Source organism: Oreochromis aureus, linkage group 11, assembly GCF_013358895.1.
Source record: "Oreochromis aureus strain Israel breed Guangdong linkage group 11, ZZ_aureus, whole genome shotgun sequence".
Lineage (NCBI taxonomy): Eukaryota > Metazoa > Chordata > Actinopteri > Cichliformes > Cichlidae > Oreochromis > Oreochromis aureus.
Window position 1 is genome coordinate 38,241,783 of NC_052952.1, and position 19,904 is coordinate 38,261,686.

Sequence of the window (19,904 nt, forward strand, 5' to 3'; positions counted from 1 at the left end):
AAAGCTGAGCCTGTTGGGCCTGAACACCTCCCTCTGCAATTGGATCCTGGACGGATCGGGAACTGCTCCTCCAGCACCACCACACTGAGCACTGGGGCCCCACAAGGCTGTGTGCTCAGTCCTCTGCTGTTCACACTGCTGACTCATGACTGTGTAGCAACACACAGTTCAAATCACATCATTAAGTTCGCTGATGACACGACTGTGGTGGGTCTCATTAGCAAGAACGACGAGTCAGCGTACAGAGAGGAAGTGCAGAGGCTAACGGACTGGTGTAAAGACAGCAACCTGTCTCTGAATGTTGACAAGACAAAAGAGATGGTTGTCGACTTTAGGAGGACACGAGGCGACCATTCACCGCTGAGCATCAACGGCTCCTCTGTGGAGATCGTTGACAGCACCAAATTCCTGGGAGTCCACCTGGAGAAGGACCTCGGCTGGTCCCTCAACACCAGCTTCCTGCACAAGAAAGCCCAACAGCGTCTCTTCTGTTATGATTTAATGTTGTCAGTGTTTTGTTTTATGTTATGTTTAAGGATTTGTTCTCGTTTCCTGTTTTATTGTGAAGGTCTGCGTCTCATGTGAGTGTGTTCAGTTTTACCTCTGTCTCGTCTTGTTGATTATTCCCAGCTGTGTTCCCCACCTGTGTGTAATCTCCCTGTGTTTCTCTGTGTGTATTTAAGTCGCGTCTTCTGTCTTTGTGCTGGCTGGTCCGTCTGTGTATCCACCATGTCTCATCCGTGTGTTTCCCTGCTGCCCAACCGTCATCTGTTTTCTGCTCGCTGTTATTCGTGTTCAGGTTTGTGTTTCTGTTCAGGGTCAGTAGTTTAGTTTTCCCAGTATAGTTTAGTTCTCCGTTTACCATTTTGTCCATCTATTTTGTTGTGCTTGCCTTAGCGGCACCAGCCATTTTTAGCCAACCTGGTTGTCTATTTTAAGATAAAACCTCTTCTCACCCACAATCTGGTATTCATCTTCTTTTATGTTGCGGCTATGAGCCGGGTCGTAACAGAATTGGGGGCTCGTCCGGGATTTGTCTGTCTTCGCTGGAGGGTCCGGAGGGACCGCTTCAGCATTCCGTCTTCGCTGGAGGGTCCAGAGGGACCGCTTCAGCATTCCGTCTTCGCTGGAGTTCATTCGTCTCCGCTGGAGGGTCCGAGGGGCCTGTCCAGCCTTCAATCGTCTCCGCTGGGGGGTCCGTGGGACCGCTTCAGCATTCTGTTTCAGCTGGAGGGTCCAAGCGGCTCCTCCGGCCTTCGTCTGTCTTCGCTGGAGGGTCCAAGGGACCTGTCCAGCCTTCGTCTGTCTTCACTGGAGGGTCCGAGGGACCGCTTCAGCCTTCCGTCTTCGCTGAAGGGTCCAAGGGGCCTGTCCAGCCTTCGTCTGTCTTTGCTGGGGGTTCCGAGGGGCCTGTCCAGCCTTCATTCGTCTCCGCTGGAGGGTCCGAGGGGCCTGTCCAGCCTTCATTCGTCTCCGCTGGAGGGGTCCGAGGGGCCTGTCCAGCCTTCATTCGTCTTCGCTGGAGGGTCCAAGGGGCCTGTCCAGCCTTCATTCGTCTCCGCTGGAGGGTCCGAGGGACCGCTTCAGCCTTCCGTCTTCACTGGAGGGTCCAAGGGGCCTGTCCAGCCTTCATTCGTTTCAGCTGGAGGGTCCGAGGGACCACTTCAGCATTCTGTCTTCGCTGGAGGGTCCGAGGGACCGCTTCAGCCTTCCGTCTCCGCTGGAGGGTCCAAGGGGCCTGTCCAGCCTTCATTCGTCTCCGCTGGAGGGTCCGAGGGACCGCTTCAGCCTTCCGTCTTCACTGGAGGGTCCAAGGGGCCTGTCCAGCCTTCATTCGTCTCCGCTGGAGGGTCCGAGGGACCACTTCAGCATTCCGTCTGCCTGCAGAATAGCGGCCAGTGCCTTGTGCGCTGGTCTTCCAGGACTACAGCATTCATGGCTCTCTAGGTCATGAATCAAACATTTTCATTTGGGGTTAAATGTTTGATTTTTGGGTGGGGGGAAATGTTATGATTTAATGTTGTCAGTGTTTTGTTTTATGTTATGTTTAAGGATTTGTTCTCGTTTCCTGTTTTATTGTGAAGGTCTGCGTCTCATGTGAGTGTGTTCAGTTTTACCTCTGTCTCGTCTTGTTGATTATTCCCAGCTGTGTTCCCCACCTGTGTGTAATCTCCCTGTGTTTCTCTGTGTGTATTTAAGTCGCGTCTTCTGTCTTTGTGCTGGCTGGTCCGTCTGTGTATCCACCATGTCTCATCCGTGTGTTTCCCTGCTGCCCAACCGTCATCTGTTTTCTGCTCGCTGTTATTCGTGTTCAGGTTTGTGTTTCTGTTCAGGGTCAGTAGTTTAGTTTTCCCAGTATAGTTTAGTTCTCCGTTTACCATTTTGTCCATCTATTTTGTTGTGCTTGCCTTAGCGGCACCAGCCATTTTTAGCCAACCTGGTTGTCCATTTTAAGATAAAACCTCTTCTCACCCACAATCTGGTATTCATCTTCTTTTATGTTGCGGCTATGAGCCGGGCCGTAACACTTCTTTCTGAGAAGACTGAGAAAGGCCCAGCTTCCACCACCGATCCTGACCACCTTCTATACAGGAACTATCGAGAGCATCCTGAGCAGCTGTATCACTGTCTGGTTTGGGAACTGTGCCATATCGGACCGCAAGACCCTACAGCGGATAGTGGGAACAGCAGAGAAGATCATCGGGGTCTCTCTCCCCTCTATTAAGGACATCTACAACACACGCTGCATTCGCAAAGCCACCAGCATTGTGGCTGATTGGACACACCCCTCTCACACACTCTTCACACTCCTGCCATCTGGAAAAAGGTACCGAAGCATTCGGGCACACACATCCAGACTGTGCAACAGCTTTTTTCCACAAGCCATCCGTCTCCTCAACAAAAAGGGACTGGACTGATAAACACACACACACACACACACACACACACACACACACACACACACACACACACACACACACACACACACACACACTCTATCACTCAGCTCAACTCAACTACCTCAAAGCATCAACCTGTAAATGCTCTTTTTGCACAATATTATTATGTTTACTGTCCAACACTACCTACATACCAAGTATGTTTACTGTTACCTTTGCACTACCTACCTAGTTAGATAGTTAGTTATAGTTAGTTTTTGTTTTTGTTTTTTGTTAATTTATGTTGTAATTTATGGTAGGTCAGTCTGTCCTGTCTCTAGTTAGCTAGTTTAGTGTTTTTCTGTTAATTTATGTTGTAAATTTATGTTGCATGTGGCACCTTGGAGGAACGTTGTTTCACTTCACTGTGTACAAACTGTATATGGTTGAAGTGACAATAAAGCCAACTTGACTTGACTTGACTTGAATACCTCAGGCAGCAGAAACCCAAGAAAGAGGAGGAAGGCGAGGAACCATCATGGAAGGACAGGCCCCTGCATGGTATGTACCACCGGCAGATAGCGGAGGTGGCTGATATCCAGAAATCCTACCAGTGGCTGGACAAAACTGGACTGAAAGACAGCACAGAGGCACTAATCATGGCAGCACAGGAACAAGCTCTGAGCACAAGATCCATAGAGGCTGGGGTCTACCACACCAGGCAAGACCCCAGGTGCAGGCTGTGTAAAGATGCCCCAGAGACAATCCAGCACATAACAGCAGGGTGCAAGATGCTAGCAGGCAAGGCATACATGGAACGCCATAACCAAGTAGCCGGCATAGTGTACAGGAACATCTGTGCCGAGTATAACCTGGAAGCTCTGAGGTCAAAATAGGAGACGCCCCCAAGGGTGGTGGAGAATGACCGAGCTAAGATCCTGTGGGACTTCCAGATACAAACGGACAAAATGGTGGTGGCTAACCAACCGGACATAGTGGTGGTAGACAAACAGAAGAAGACGGCCGTAGTGATCGATGTAGCGGTTCCCAATGACAGCAACATCAGGAAGAAGGAACACGAGAAGCTGGAGAAATACCAAGGGCTCAGAGAAGAACTCGAGAAGATGTGGAGGGTGAAGGTAACGATGGTCCCAGTGGTAATCAGAGCACTAGGTGCGGTGACTCCCAAACTAGCCGAGTGGCTCCAGCAGATCCCGGGAACAACATCGGAGATCTCTGTCCAGAAGAGCGCAGTCCTGGGAACAGCTAAGATACTGCGCAGGACCCTCAAGCTCCCAGGCCTCTGGTAGAGGACCCGAGCTTGAAGGATTGACCGCCCACTGGGACGAGTAGGGAATTTTTTATATATATGTATATATATATGTATATATGTATATGTATATATGTATATATATATATATATATATATATATATATATATATATATATATATATATATATATATATATATATATATATATATATATATATATATATATATATATATATATATATATATATATATATATATATATATATATATATATATATATATATATATATATATATATATATATATATATATATATATATATATATATATATATATATATATATATATATATATATATATATATATATATATATATATATATATATATATATATATATATATATATATATATATATATATATATATATATATATATATATATATATATATATATATATAAAAAAAAAAAAACACCAGCCAGCGCCTGATGGCGGTTTATCCTTCAAGCTCGGGTCCTCTACCAGAGGCCTGGGAGCTTGAGGGTCCCTGCGCAGTATCTTAGCTGTTCCCAGGACTGCGCTCTTCTGGACAGAGATCTCCGATGTTGTTCCCGGGATCTGCTGGAGCCACTCGCCTAGCTTGGGAGTCACCGCACCTAGTGCTCCGATTACCACGGGACCACCGTCACCTTCACCCTCCACATCCTCTCGAGCTCTTCTCTGAGCCCTTGGTATTTCTCCAGCTTCTCGTGTTCCTTCTTCCTGATATTGCTGTCATTCGAACTGCTACATCGATCACTACAGCCGTCTTCTTCTGTTTGTCTACCACCACTATGTCCGGTTGGTTAGCCACCACCATTTTGTCCGTCTGCATCTGGAAGTCCCACAGGATCTTAGCTCGGTCATTCTCCACCACCCTTGGGGGCATCTCCCATTTTGACCTCGGGACTTCCAGGTTATACTCGGCACAGATGTTCCTGTACACTATGCCGCCACTTGGTTATGGCGCTCCATGTATGCCTTGCCTGCTAGCATTTTGCACCCTGCTGTTATGTGCTGGATTGTCTCTGGGGCATCTTTACACAGCCTGCACCTGGGGTCTTGCCTGGTGTGATAGACCCCAGCCTCTATGGATCTTGTACTCAGAGCTTGTTCTTGTGCTGCCATGATTAGTGCCTCTGTGCTGTCTTTCAGTCCAGCTTTGTCCAGCCACTGGTAGGATTTCTGTATATCAGCCACCTCCTCTATCTGCCGGTGGTACATACCGTGCAGGGGCCTGTCCTTCCATGATGGTTCCTCCCTTCCTCCTCTTTCTTGGGTTTCTGCTGCCTGAGGTATTCACTGAGCACGCTGTCAGTTGGGGCCATCTTCGTGATGTATTCGTGGATGTTCCTTGTCTCATCCTGGACTGTGGTGCTGACACTCACCAGTCCCCGGCCCCTTCCTTCCGCTTAGCGTACAACCTCAGGGTGCTAGACTTGGGGTGAAACCCTCCATGCATGGTAAGGAGCTTTCTTGTCTTGATGTCAGTGGCTTCTATCTCCTCCTTTGGCCAGCCTATTACCCCAGCAGGGTACCTGATCACGGGCAGGGCGTAGGTGTTGATGGCCCGGATCTTGTTCTTACCGCTCAGCTGACTCCTCAGGACTTGCCTGACCCTCTGCAGGTACTTGGTGGTTGCAGCTTTCCTAGCGGCCTCTTCATCGTTCCCATTCGCCTGTGGGATCCCCAGGTACTTGTAACTGTCCTCTATGTCTGCAATGTTGCCTTCTGGTAGTTCAATCCCCTCAGTTCTGACTACCTTCCCTCTCTTTGTTACCATCCGACTACACTTCTCCAGCCCGAATGACATTCCAATGTCATTGCTGTATAGCCTGGTAGTGTGTATCAGTGAATCGATGTCTCGTTCACTCTTGGCATACAGCTTGATGTCATCCATGTACAGGAGGTGGCTGACAACCGCTCCGTTCCGTAGTCGGTATCCGTAGCCAGTCTTGTTGATGATCTCACTGGGGGTTCAGGCCTATGCAGAACAGCAGTGGGGACAGAGCATCTCCTTGGTAGATCCCGCACTTGATGGTGACTTGTGCTATGGGCTTGGAGTTGGCCTCTAGTGTTGTGTGCCACATTCCCATTGAGTTCCTGATGAAGGCTCTTAGGGTCCTGTTGATCTTGTACAATTCTAGGCATTCCAGTATCCAGCTGTGGGGCATTGAGTCATAGGCCTTCTTGTAATCAATCCAGGCTGTGCACAGGTTGGTCAGTCTGGTCTTGCAGTCTCGGCTGACTGTTCTGTCTACCAGTAGCTGGTGTTTTGCGCCTCTGGTATTCTTGCCAATCCCTTTCTGTGCCCCGCTCATGTATTGACCCATGTGCCTGTTCATCTTAGCCGATATGATGCCTGACAGGAGCTTCCATGTAGTACTGAGGCAGGTTATTGGTCGGTAGTTGGATGGGACCGGTCCCTTCTTGGGGTCCTTGGGGATCAGGACCGTCCGACCTTCGGTCCGGGTGTCCGAAGGTCGGGTGTCATTCCGGGTGTCTCTCGTTAACTAGCAGCTGGTTCATTTGTGCTGCCAGACGCTCGTGGAGTGCAGTCAGCTTCTTCAGCCAGTAGGCGTGAACCATGTCGGGCCCTGGTGCTGTCCAACTCTTCATACTGGAGACCCTTTCTTGGATGTCTGCCACTGTGATGGTTACTGGACCCTGTTCAGGGAGGTCGCTATGGTCTGCCCTCAGATCCACTAGCCACTGAGCATTGCCGTTATGGGTTGCGTCCTTCTCCCATATGCTCTTCCAGTATTGCTCCGTCTCCAGCCTTGGTGGTGCTGTTCTGTTATTGTTCCCTTGCCACTGAGAGTACACCTTTGCTGGTTCTGTGGAGAACAGCTGGTTTATTCTCCTGCCTTCTATCTCTCTGGTGTACAGCCAAGGCTGTGAGTCTTTGCTTGGCAGTTTCCAAGGCCTCAGGTATGGACAGCTTGCTGTATTTCTTATGCACCTTCTTTGTCGCGCCTTTCTGCAACTCCGTTAGTTGGCTAACCTCCCTTCGTGCTACTTTGATCTTGCCCTCTAGCCTCCTTCTCCATGGAGGGTACTGCCCCTTGTGGCTGTTCAACTTGTAGCCAAGCATCTCACTGATCACTGCTGCCGTAGTATAGATCAGCTTGTTAGTGTCGGTAATCGTGGTTGTAGGTATCATCCGTAGTGCTGCATTAACATCATCTAGCAGACCTTCTGAGGGTACTTCACGTAATCTTGGTAACCGCTAGGGGGGTCCAGGTTTCAAGCTTGGCCATGATCCTATCTTTCAGGTCAGTTCCTCTCGCACTCAACGATCCTTCTCCTATCGCACTTGGGGCTATGTACCCAATCTCGGGTGGGGTGATGATATCTCCCCTGACCTGGCGTCCTGACTCCTCCTTGCCGTAGCATTTATGTTGTACCTCGTCAATCTCTAGCTGTGAGAGCAGTCCCTTCTTTTTCGAATGTTGGAACACTGAGCTACTAGTTGTTTCGCCGTCATTGTGGATGTTGGGTATCGAAGAATCCATAGGTCCCTCATCCTATTCATGTAACCCCTTCCGCCAGGGTTACTTGCGTAGTAGCATTCCAACAACGCCCTGTTTTCGCCTCTTGCCCACCGATGCCTTCTTGTTCCAGTAGCCCACTTGTCGTCAGGGTGCCCTGGTTCCTCAACACCTGACGCGGACCTTGTTGATCCGGGCGACGCCCCGAGCCGGCATGCCTTCATATTTATCTGTCTCGCTCATGTCTGCGGTAGGCTCACTTTTAGCATAGGGGTCTAGCCTTAGGACCCTTACTGGATACAGACGCCCAGGCAGGAATCGAACTTTGCGATCTTCTGCTCCAAAGGCGTGTAGTTTAACCACTACGCTATCCAGCTGCATGTATATGTATATATATATGTATATATATGTATATATGTATATATATATATATATATATATATATATATATATATATATATATATATATATATATACATATATATATATATATATATATATACACATTTATTTATGTGTACATATGGGTTGTGCAAAAAGAAAAACAACTGCTTGAATCAGTTAAGAGCAGCAAAAAATGTCCTTGGAAAAATAAAGTGGGTAATTGAAACCTGTATTTACAATATTTTATTGGAATATTTTTCTTGTTTGACTATTTTGCAAAGGAAACGCCCAGGTGATTTCTGACATCATTTACTGTACTGATTAAACTGAATACCAACATTTTAGTGCATTTTTATTGTAAGAATGTGAACATTGGTGAAGAGACGCACTCTGATCTCCAGGTCAGGTAAAGGCTAAAACATGCATGAAACACAGTGAATTCACCGCCCACAGTCACACTGTCAGCAGAGCTGTGCATGGCGCCAGGGCATCCTTAAAACAGCAGCAGTGCTGAAAAAAGGTCGAAGGTGCACGAGGAGGCCGCCATGAAGGAGAGATCAGACGAGTTTAAATCAGATGTTTTTTCACAGTTCTGCACGTTCAGCCGCCTGTTTCAGGTGACAAAACATTGACAGTCATCACTCACAAAATAATCACAAAAGAAAGAAAATGCAGGAGTTTGGATATTTCACGATTAAAATAATGAATCAGAATAAGAGGTGCAGCTCGGCGTTAGATCTCGTTATCTTGAGGAATCTTGTCGGTGCGACACACGTGAATCAGGTTTGGGATTACCAGATTCGGGTGTTAGAGACCTGGATCTTCTGAGATCCATCCACGGATGTCTTCACATGGTGAAAGAAGTAGCACTGTTGCTGGATCCGTCCATCAAGTGCAGTGGAGTGGAGGACAAGTCAGAGGTGACTCTGGAGAAGCGGTGTGGGGCCTTTCCAAGACACCACAGGTCCCTGAAGATCCTCCTGAAGTGGTTCCTGAAGTTCACCCCCACGAAGGCGTACAGCATCGGGTTCAGGCAGCAGTGCATGTAAGCAATGGTCTGCGACACTGTCAGGGCCATCTGCAGCATGTCCGCCTCCTCACAGGAGCGCTCCTGAAACATGGTGACCATGTCGTACAGCAGCAGTATGTTGTAGGGCAGGTGGCAGATGATAAAAACAGCCACAACCACCAGCATCACCCACACCGCTCTGTGGTGCTGGAGAGTTTTGGCCTTATGCAGGGTGATGATGATGCCACTGAAGCAGAAGATCATGATGAAGAGTGGCAGGAAGAAACCCACGCTGATCTGGGTGATGGGGACGGCCACCTTCACCGCCGTGGCTGGGTCTTCAAACTTGATCTCACAGACGTACACAGGAGTCAAGCTCTGGATATCAGTTTGGTTATCATCGTCAAATATGATGCCATTCATGTATGATGGCTCGTACCAATTATAGAAGTAGAAGGTGGGGACGGACACGAGTATAGCGAAGATCCAGACGATGGCGCAGATGATGGAGCTGTACGACAGCCAGCGCCTGTGCCGAGCCTGGGCAATGGCGATGTAGCGGTCAGTGCTGATGCAGGCGAGCAGCAGCATGCCGCTGTACAGGTTCACGCTGTAGGAGCCGTGCAGCAGCTTGCAGGCCACCTGCCCCATCGGCCACGACCACAGCTCGTTGTAGACGATGAACGGCAGCGCCAGCACGAACAGCAGGTCGGCTACGGCCACGTTGATCAGGTAGATGTCAGTCATGCACTTGATCCTCTTGTAGAAGGCGTAGGTGACAATGACCAGGCTGTTCCCCACGAGGCCCAGGATGCAGAAGATGGAGTGTATGATCACCTTCACCACATTCTGGTTGTTGTGAAAAAGACAAAATCCATCATAATCTAGGTAGTCACTGACATTATAGTAATATTCATAGTAGGACATCTCCATGCTGTATGATTGGTTGAACATCTCCATGGTGTATGACTGGTTGAGTATGAAATCCTCTGCTGAGTAGATCACTATAAAGGAAGCAGAGAGTAAACATCAAACTACAGCAAAGGTGTCTGATGGACTCACAGTGAACAAAGACGATGAAATGATCTCTTGCCACCCTAGTTTAGCATATGACAGTGATGTATATTTAAATAAGACAGCATTAAATGGTAAATGGCCTGCATTTGTATAGCGCTTTACTTAGTCCCTAAGGACCCCAAAGCACTTTACACAACCAGTCATCCACCCATTCACACACTGGTGATGGCAAGCTACATTGTAGCCACAGCCACCCTGGGGCGCACTGACAGAGGCGAGGCTGCCGGACACCGGTGCCACCGGGCCCTCTGACCACCACCAGTAGGCAACGGGTGAAGTGTCTTGCCCAAGGACACAATGACCGAGACTGTCCGAGCCGGGGCTCGAACCGGCAACCTTCCGATTACAAGACGAACTGCCAACTCTTGAGCCACGATCGCATTAACACTTTGAGCCTAGCTACAGATAAGACTGAATATAAATTCTAAAGCTGAATATATTGCACAGTGTTACGCCCACTCCCCTCTACCATTAACAAATGGTTCAGTCCATAGCATGGAGCGGCTATATTTCTTGTTGTCAGTAGCAACCGATGCCTATTATTGTTCCAGAGCACTTTTTGAACAGCGCCGTGGATTTCACACAGCTGCTTGGTTGTTACACTGTGGAAATGGACTGAAGGTGAGTGTTATTAACACTCTGTGTGCTGCACTTCCACATCACATGACTAATTTAAGCTGACATAGCAACAAGCTGCAGCCGCGCTGAGTCTCTATTTCAGCTTGTGTTGAAAGTTCAGACTTCCTTTTTTTAAATTTTAATGACAGGTGACTAAATCCAGAGTTAGGATAAAACATATAAAAGCTATGCTTTTTTCTGAATACTATCGTCACACAAACAGTAAAGAAAGAAAAAACGCAACACGTGAGATTTAGTTGTTTAGGGCGAAGTTTTGGGACTGATGACACTCCCACGCGAGCGAGAGAGAGAGTTTTGTTATGTTTAGCATGGAGTGTGTAGTCAGTGTGTTGTGTAGTGGTTGTTGTGTGTCAGTGAGGGCACTAATGAGTGTGACAAAGGCTGCAGTGTAAACACTGTCTCCAGGTGGAAACAGCAGCAGTGATACTCCTCCTGCTGTCAGGCCTGCAGGTTTGTCCCTGTGCTGTTCTCCTCTGTCTTGTGGCCACAAACTAATTTTGTTCACTGACACAAATAATTTGTGCGGCATCTTATTGTGACACCTGATTGTTCTCTTATTGTAGTTTCAGGAGTTTTAAATGTTTGTACAAAAACCTGTGGGATGCATTGACTTTTAGACAAATAGTTGTATATAACTTTATTGTTGTGTGCGTACGTTTTTAAAATCTGACTGTTTATATTTGCATTTCAACTTTAGTAAAATTATTCACTAAACATGTTTGTGGTTCTTACAGTAAAGCGAATATAACTACAACTAGGATTTGATGTTTTTGTGTGATTTCAGATCAGTTGTGTTACTTCAGTATGTCAGTGAAAAACTCCGTGTAAATTCAGACACGTGAGGTTGAGCTGAAGAGAATGATACCAAACAAACGAGGCAAAAAAAGAAGTAAGGGTGAAACACAAAGTAGTGAAAAGTGTGCGGTTATGTGTCGTGCTCCCCAGAGGGTGAACCCAACAAATCATGAAAAATGAGCTTTTTGTTCACGACGTGCAGATTTCTGACATTTTGTGTAAATTTAAGCAACAATTTGATTTTTTCTAACAAGATGTGAAACTTGAGTTAGACTTGTGTTTGTAAATGAACCGCCCCATGTTGTGTAGCTTTATTGGGCTACATATTTATTTATTATACAGGCTATACAGTACATAGCATCCAAACTCACATGTAACTGAGGTGTTTCATTATGTGGCTAAAGAAAATAATTCAGTTATACAAACGTGTGCAGACTTACTGCACGTGAATCATTGTAACCATATGTAACACATGTGTTTAAAAAAGGCTTTGATTTGACCCCCCATTTGATTTCCATGCCCCCCTAAGAAACTTCCTCTAGATCCGCCCCTGCTTCATAATAATTAAATAAAATCCATGTTCTTCATCTGCATCTCTGCAAACACTTCCCAGCATTACTAAGGGCTGGTTTGGGTGCAGGGTCACCTGATCCAGCCCTAACTAAGGCCAAAACACGTCTAAAATAACAGGGGGAGACTCTGAGCACAAATCCAGACCCAACATTCCTGAGAAACACAAACACGCAAAAGTGAAAGCAGCTCACTTCATTCTGACTTTCAGGTTCAGGAAGGAGGCGACCTGTACGGATACAACCTGCAAATAGAACACCTGTTTACACCTGTGTGATGTAATGACCTGCAGTGTGAGGGAACGAAGGTCTTACCAGCAACGCAGGAGAGGGAGGCAGTTCTGCAAACTCCACCAAAGTAAAAGTGAAGCAGCTCAGAGGCAGAGACTCACTGTCACGGCGTGCTGTGTGCAGGAAAGACGAAGGACCCAAAATGCAGAACAGAGAGTTAACTTGGGACGCAGCTTTATTGTGAGGGAAACTCCTCATTACAATAAATGTCACAAAAACAAACCAAAACCTCAAATGCAGAACTGGGGAACAGGCACCTAGAAACTAAGAATACTTGGGGCACGAAGGGAGGAGACGCAGCACAAAGAGGGTACAATGTGACAAGGAGTATAGGAAGATGCAGACACTAAATACAAGTGGAGAACAGGGCAAAGAGGAAACACCTGGGAACACGGCTGGCACTAATTACACAGACGAAACAGGGAATAGCAAAACAGACGGGAGACTAACAAAGTAAAACAGGAAGTACACAGAGATGCAGACTGATTAAACAGGGGAGGAATAACAAAAGGCAAACCAAGACTAGAAATACAGACTCAAAAGCCAAGCAACTAACATTGACACATCATAATGAAATTGACTACCAATAATAATACATACCAGAAAACACTCAGTCACCGACCCAGGACCGCGACACTCATACCTGTGACAGGTAACCAGTTGAGCAGGAAATAAGGCGTGCCCTCTCAACTCCTCCTGACTGATTCTTATTCACCTGGGCCTTACACAGAGTTTCTGTCTGATTTCTCAGACGTTTTCTCTGATTTAGTGCTCAGCTCAGATAAAATAAGGATTATGGGTGATTTTAACATCCATGAAAATGATCAGACAGCAGAGGGTTTTCAGGAAACACTGTTAAATGTTCAGTTTCTATGCCATATGTTAAAATGAGATCTAGAGTGTGATTAAAGTGGTGGGTGGGTTCTTTTACATTTTGAGAGAAGCCAATTGAGTCTAATAACAGATTAAATGCCATGTTGAGGCTGTCATTTTTAGCATCTACATGGATGTTAAAATCACCCACAATAATTATTTTATTTGAGCTGAGCACTAAATCAGATAAAAAGTCTGAGAAATCAGAGAGAAACTCTGTGTAAGGCCCAGGTGGACGATAGATGATAACAAGTAAGACTGGTTTCTGAGTTTTACAGCTGGGGTGGACGAGGCTAAGCATCAGGCTTTCAAATGAATTAAAAGTCTGTCTGGGTCTTTGGTTGATTAATAGGCTGGTGTGAAAAATTGCTGCCACACCGCCCCCTCGGCCTGTGCTTCGAGGTTTCTGGTAGTTAGAATGACTCGGGGGTGTTGATTCATTTAAACTAACATAATCATCCTGCTGCAACCAGGTTTCTGTAAGGCAGAGTAAATCGATTTGTTGATCAATTATTAAGTCATGTACTAACAGAGACTTGGAGGAGGGAGACCTAATGTTCAGTGTAGCCTGGAACATGGTTAGCCACAGAGGACTCAATTACTGTTGTTCTTAATGTGCAGTTTTTATTGTCAATGAAGACAGAATAAACAAAAAAGTCCTTTGACCTCCACTTTTGTCAGTTCTCCATATCCTCATAGAAACCGACCCTAAACCACCTCTCCTCAGCAGTTTCACTGTGCACTCAATCCCTTGGTGTCCCATCTTGTGGTGGACACTATCTAGGACCTGAACTTTGAGGCAAACAGGTAAAAGCAACTGCCATACTGGCCCATGGAGGGGTTCTGGAACAACCCTGTATAACAAACCTTCCCTTTCCTGAATAAGGTTCCACTGTTTTAAAAGTCGTTTCACCAGGTTGGATAACGCTGCCCTTTCCTTGTAGCTAGGTTTCTTTCCATTATTCCAAAAGTTTCTGAGCCCTGTGATGGTGGGATCACTGCCCTGAAATGATAATAATTCCTCCCTGTAATAGCCTGGGAGTGTAGGAGTATTACCTTGCTCTGCCACCACTTCTGAGCCTGACTTCACAGCACGTATCTGTCTCATTTCATAGCATTCAAGACCTTTAACTCCAAGATCTGGTTCCAGAACAGTCCCTCGCCTTACCAGGCTCCCCTGCAGACTTCTGCCTTGAGAGGGCATCTGCAGCAGCATTAGAAGTATCAGGTTAATATTTTACTTAAAAATCGAAAACTGACAACTGAGCGACCCATCTCTGCTCTACTGGGGGGATTGTTGACAGTGAACACAACAAACTTCGAACCGAGTAAGTATCACCTACATTTCTCAGCCACAGCCCACTTCAAAGCTAGTAACTCTAGCCTCATGCTGCTGTAATTACGGTCATTCCTCTCAGCCTGGCATAGCCGGTGACTGGCACAGGTTATGACTCGCTTTGTGTCACCCTGTTGCTGATACAATACCGCCGCTAAACCATGTTGAATGGCATCTGTTTCCAGTATGAAAGGCTGTGTGAAGTCAGCAAAACCAAGAATAGGGGCAGAGGTAAGTTTTTTCTTCAACCCCTAAAAAAAGCTGAACTACACGCGGGAGTCCACATTGCATCAAAATGGTGGCCTGCCCATCCAGATCTCTTTGCGCTTAAATATTTGTTCACCAGGTCATGTAGTGGCCCTGCAGTCTGTGAGAAGCCTCTGATAAACCTCCAGTAATAACTACAGAACCCTAAAAAGGACTGGAGCTCTTTGGCAGTGGATAGGGCCTTCCAGTCTTTAACAGCAGACACTTTGGATAGGTCTGTCCCTACCTCATTGGCTGCAATAAGCCCATGTCTAGTCCTGGGTTGCAACCAGATATCTTCATCAGACAAGTTCATGACCTGAACAGGAAAAATATGCCTCTCTGCTGTCGAGGAGACATGGTACTTCCACACCATGTAGTTTTATTTCAACAGGCCCAACGGCCCTCTCTAAAACTACATCTTTGTTCAGTGTTTTAGTTTGTGAGCCAGTTGCCTCCCCTCGAATTGTTTGGCTCATGACAACCGAGGGCTCCAGTTTTCCTGCCCTACAGGAGACACAGGAGCGGCCCCCTCGTTGTATATTGTTTTCTCTTCTTCTTACTTTTGCACCTTTGTGGTCCAGCTACCCAATTTCGCTGTGCAAGAAACTGCACAATGACAATAAAAAGCTCTAAGTGTCTCTAAGGCATCACCAGACCCGAGTTTGATTTCTGGACATTTCCTGGCAATATGCCCAACCCCTCTGCACTTAAAACAAATCGGCTGACCATCATGTGTAAATGCAGGCTGTGGTTTAACTCTTGGCTTGGGGTCTGGGGGAGTCAGTGGGGCACACCTACACAGTCCCCTACAGCAGTTGATAGCGCAGTCAGTGCTTTTCCTAATTCTGCTAACTGTTCTCCCTGGTGGGCCACAGCCTGTTGCACTTCATCTAAAGGGGATCATTGTTTGGAGTTGTTTTAGTCACCGAGCATTGGGCCTCTAAGGCTTCTGATTGAACCATGTGGCTCCTCAAATCTTTCGTGGAATGAGATCGGTTATTCCCCATTTCTCAAAAGAGAGCTTCACCCCTGACTTCAAGCAAACTAGAGTGTGGTCTCTCTCTGACCATTTTCCTTAGTTCACGCCTCAGAGTGGCTTTCCTTAACCCTTCAATAAAATGATCCCTTAGGACAGTGTTCTCATCAGATATTGCATTTGTGGACTGTTTTACTACAGAGCTCAGTATCTGTGACAGTGCATGGGAATGACCACGGAGATCTTCTCCATGTGCCTGTTTACAGTTGTAAAAAGACTGCAGGAGCTGTGTGACACTACCCCTCTCACCAAAAGCAATAATAAATAAATAAATCACTTGGCCCAACTGATTGACCCCTCATACATAACCTAATTTCCTCAAGTGCTGGCCCACCCAACAAAGTATAAAAGCGCCGCACCAGCAACTCTGCAGAATCACCACCCCCCCATGTTCTCCCGCATTGATGGTTGGTCCCTGTAGTCTTCACCACTGCCGTATTTTTTGTATTTTTAATAAAAAAGAAATAACATGCCACTGTGCTGCTGGTTGTGAGTTAATGAACTAAAAATCTCCTTCTGCTGCACACCCCACTCCTGGTACCAAAATTGTGTAGCCTAGAAAATGGTTAGTCATGCAGGACACAATTACTGGGGTTCTTAATGTGCAGTTTTTATTGTTAATACAGACCAAATAAACAAAATTGTCCTTTGACCTCCACTTTTGTCAAACAGCAGCCATATGGACTTCTACTGAACATTGACAGGATGAGAGGTAGTGTGGCAAAGTAACAGAATAAACAATAAATAAAAAGATGTGCCAGTACAATACGAGGAATAAAGGAAATTAAATAAAATACGAAACACAAAAATACGGCAGTAGACTGCGCAGAACAAATACAGAGCTAAATTACACAAAGCTCCTTTAAAAAGAGTGGAAGTGTTACATACATTTTCTACAAACACTTACATTCCACATCAATCTCAGCTCACTTGGGATACTGGAGCACACAGACAATCTTGCAACTTATCCTTTGCATGCAGAAAATGGCTGCCCTGCGCTGCACATCCTTTGCATCATACCTTTCAGAAATACATCATCTTGTTAAAATACTGACTTGTTACCACTGCAATACAATTATACCAATGTGTTTCAACAAGTTATGTGCATATTTAACAACTCCTTACCAACAATTTAACTTCTTCACAACAATCTGGTTCCACATCCACACATAAAAGTAAACAGGAAGTCCCAAGATGCATTTCTTGATTTTTGGGAAAACTGCAGTTAACCCTTACTTTTTTTGGACACCACTCAGACAGCCAGCAATTTAAGGAGAACATGCGGCTAAACATGTCACTCCTGGTCTGATTGGGGAGGGGACCAGAGAAAACTACAGAGTCCGACATTGTTTTGGCAAAGTTACACACCGATTCAATATTGATTTTAGTGACCTCCGATTGGCGTAACCGGGTGTCATTACTGCCGACGTGAATTATGATCTTACTGTATTTACGTTTACCCTTAGCCAGCAGTTTTAAATTTCCTTCAATGTCGCCTGCTCTGGCCCCTGGAAGACAATTGACTATGGTTGCCGGTGTCTCTAGCTTCACATGTCTGAGAACCAGTGTTGGTCAAGTTACTTGAAAAAAGTAATCAGTAACTAATTACTGATTACTTCCCCCAAAAAGTAATCTGTTACTTTACTAATTACTTATTTTCAAAAGTAATTAATTACTTAGTTACTTAGTTACTTTTTAAAAACACGATTTACAACCTGAATAGGTGATAAAGCGATAGATCTTTCAGCCCAATTCTACTTTTTCTGCATAATCCATCATACAAAATGTAATCAAATGGAAAAGTCTCTTTTTAAAACTTGTTTTATTAGTTTTAATCTTTTAACTTTATGCATCAAGCAAAAACTAAATTATATGCAACATTCTCTGACTGGAAGAAATTTGTTTAACATTTAAACCTATTTTCTGCACATTCCAGCACATAAAATAAAATATTTTTTTGTGTTTACACTCACTCTTTCAAATAGATGCAAGTAAAACACAGCAGAAAATAAATAAAATCAAAGACTAGCGGTCCTGTTGCTCTATTTTCACCTGTAAAGCAGGACTGGGGTAGGCGGAGGTTTACCCTGGTGCAGGTGTGCCGCGGCGGTCAGTGGAAGAATCCGCGAGTTTCTCTGTGAATTTCCCATTACAGTCGTAGCGCACTCGCTGCTTGCTTGGAAGTTTAGGGGGGTTTTCGCTGTAAAAAGAAGTTTTCTTCCCACGCACAACGGACACTAATGTTTTTGTCACTTTTTATGGAATCAAACTCAAAGTAAGGTCAGTACTTCCACGCTTTAAACGCTGCACGGTCATACTCTCTCCGCACTCGATATATTATCCATTGTTGATCTGCACACAGCTGTTGTCACGAACATCGCACTCGCTTACGTCACTGTCATGAGACACTCTCGCAAAAAATCACAGTTTTAGTAACGCAGCGTTCCTACGGGAAAGTAACGGTAATCTAATTACCGTTTTTGCAATAGTAATCCCTTACATTACTCGTTACTTGAAAAAAGTAATCAGATTACAGTAACGCATTACTGCCCATCTCTGCTGAGAACAGAATCACCAATTACCAGAGTTTGACCCCCGGCGGGTGTGTCACCGAGTGGGGAAAAACGGTTAGACACATGAACAGGTTGGTGGTGTACCTGGGGCTTCTGTTTAAGACTGTGCTTCCTCCTCACCGTCACCCAGCCGCCCTCTTTCCCCAGCTGCTTGGGGTCTAGACTTGTAGTCAAGACCGCCTAAACCAAGACCAAGACAAAGTTGAGATGAGACCAAGATAAAAAAGTCTTTAAACTGCAGCCAGATGCTGCTTCGTTTACGGGTCTCAGGCATATTTATTTGTTTTTGCGATGCACTCGCACAGCCCTCCTCACCGCTGTCTACTGTCTCACTTAGTTACTGAGAGGACAGACGCACGCTCCACTTGACTGTGGCGTCTCTCACCCTCTGTGTTTTTCACACAATGATATTATCCTATATGACGCAGCTGTCTGATCTTGTGGAGAGTCCACACTGTAGTCTGGAGACTCTAACGTCAGTAAACTGTTGGAGTGAAATCAGTCTGAGTCACCAGCTCTTGTTTCAGAGAACCACCATTATATTTAGCAACCATGTAGTCTTTACAGTCCTACATGTAGTCCAGGGATCACATTTGTTTGTGTGACCTGTGCAGTAAATCCATCAGTGACGTGTTTGTGCAGTAATGAAGTGTTCAGGACTCTCCACTGTGGACCTGACTGAAATCTGCGGAGGAAACAGATCTGCTCTCTGCAACTGTGTGAGCTTTGAACTCGGCGTGTTCACTTCAACGCGTTAACATGAGAGCTGAGAGGAAGGATGCTGAAGTACTGCATCACTGACTGACAGCTGATGGAGAGACTCTCTGGGGACATTTATCACCTCTGCTCTTTCTTCTTCTCTCTGCAGGTGGAAAGATGGGAGTGAAGTGGAGAGAAGGTGAGCTGTGTCCACCATGACCACCATGTGATTCTCTGGACCTTCTGATGAGCTTTGTGTCTCTGTTAAAAGAAAAAGAAATTTTAGCTGTATTTCTCCACTAAAAAGCTTTGTTTATAATTTATCATTATCAAGATTGTCTATATGTGAAGTTGCCTCTCCAAATGCTAAGCTCTGGTAATATTGATTCATTGAACAGTGGAAATGTGTCAGTTATTGCAGCTCTCACCTCCCACTCTGGAGAACAACACAAGTTTAAGATCATTGGGTACAGCTCGCAGTACATAAAACAATATTTCATATTTTCATTGCTGGTTGTGTAGCATCTGTAACACACTCCAATATCTGTATGTAAAAACAATGAGTTAAAGACGACAGAATATTATTAATACTAAGTGTAAAAAGAATTAAAACTAGCATGAAACTTATGGAACACCTGTACTTACCTGTAAAGACTAAATAAAGTAATTGTGAGCTGGAGGTCTAAAGCTCTT

At 45.5% G+C, this 19,904-nt stretch overlaps 1 protein-coding gene across 3 annotated transcripts; it reads right to left on the bottom strand.

Moving 5' to 3' along the window:
- Nucleotides 1-8,293: 8,293 nt before the first annotated feature.
- LOC116330547 (C-C chemokine receptor type 6-like) lies at nucleotides 8,294-13,079 on the bottom strand. 3 transcript variants are annotated; one of them, XR_005614752.1, is made up of 4 exons: nucleotides 13,046-13,079; nucleotides 12,470-12,558; nucleotides 8,861-10,078; nucleotides 8,294-8,673 (listed from the first exon to the last, which is right to left on the bottom strand). XR_005614752.1 is itself a non-coding variant. In XM_039619114.1 (3 exons), the coding sequence occupies exon 3, from the start codon at nucleotides 10,032-10,034 to the stop codon at nucleotides 8,913-8,915; it is 1,122 nt and encodes a 373-aa protein (XP_039475048.1). In that variant the 5' UTR covers nucleotides 10,035-10,078; nucleotides 12,470-12,558; nucleotides 13,046-13,079; the 3' UTR covers nucleotides 8,294-8,912. The 3 variants fall into 3 exon arrangements, 2 of the variants coding, with proteins under 2 accessions (XP_039475048.1, XP_039475049.1); XM_039619114.1 differs by having other exon boundaries at nucleotides 8,294-10,078; XM_039619115.1 differs by lacking the exon at nucleotides 13,046-13,079 and adding an exon at nucleotides 12,675-12,827 and having other exon boundaries at nucleotides 8,294-10,078.
- Between the last annotated feature and the right edge of the window lie 6,825 nt (nucleotides 13,080-19,904).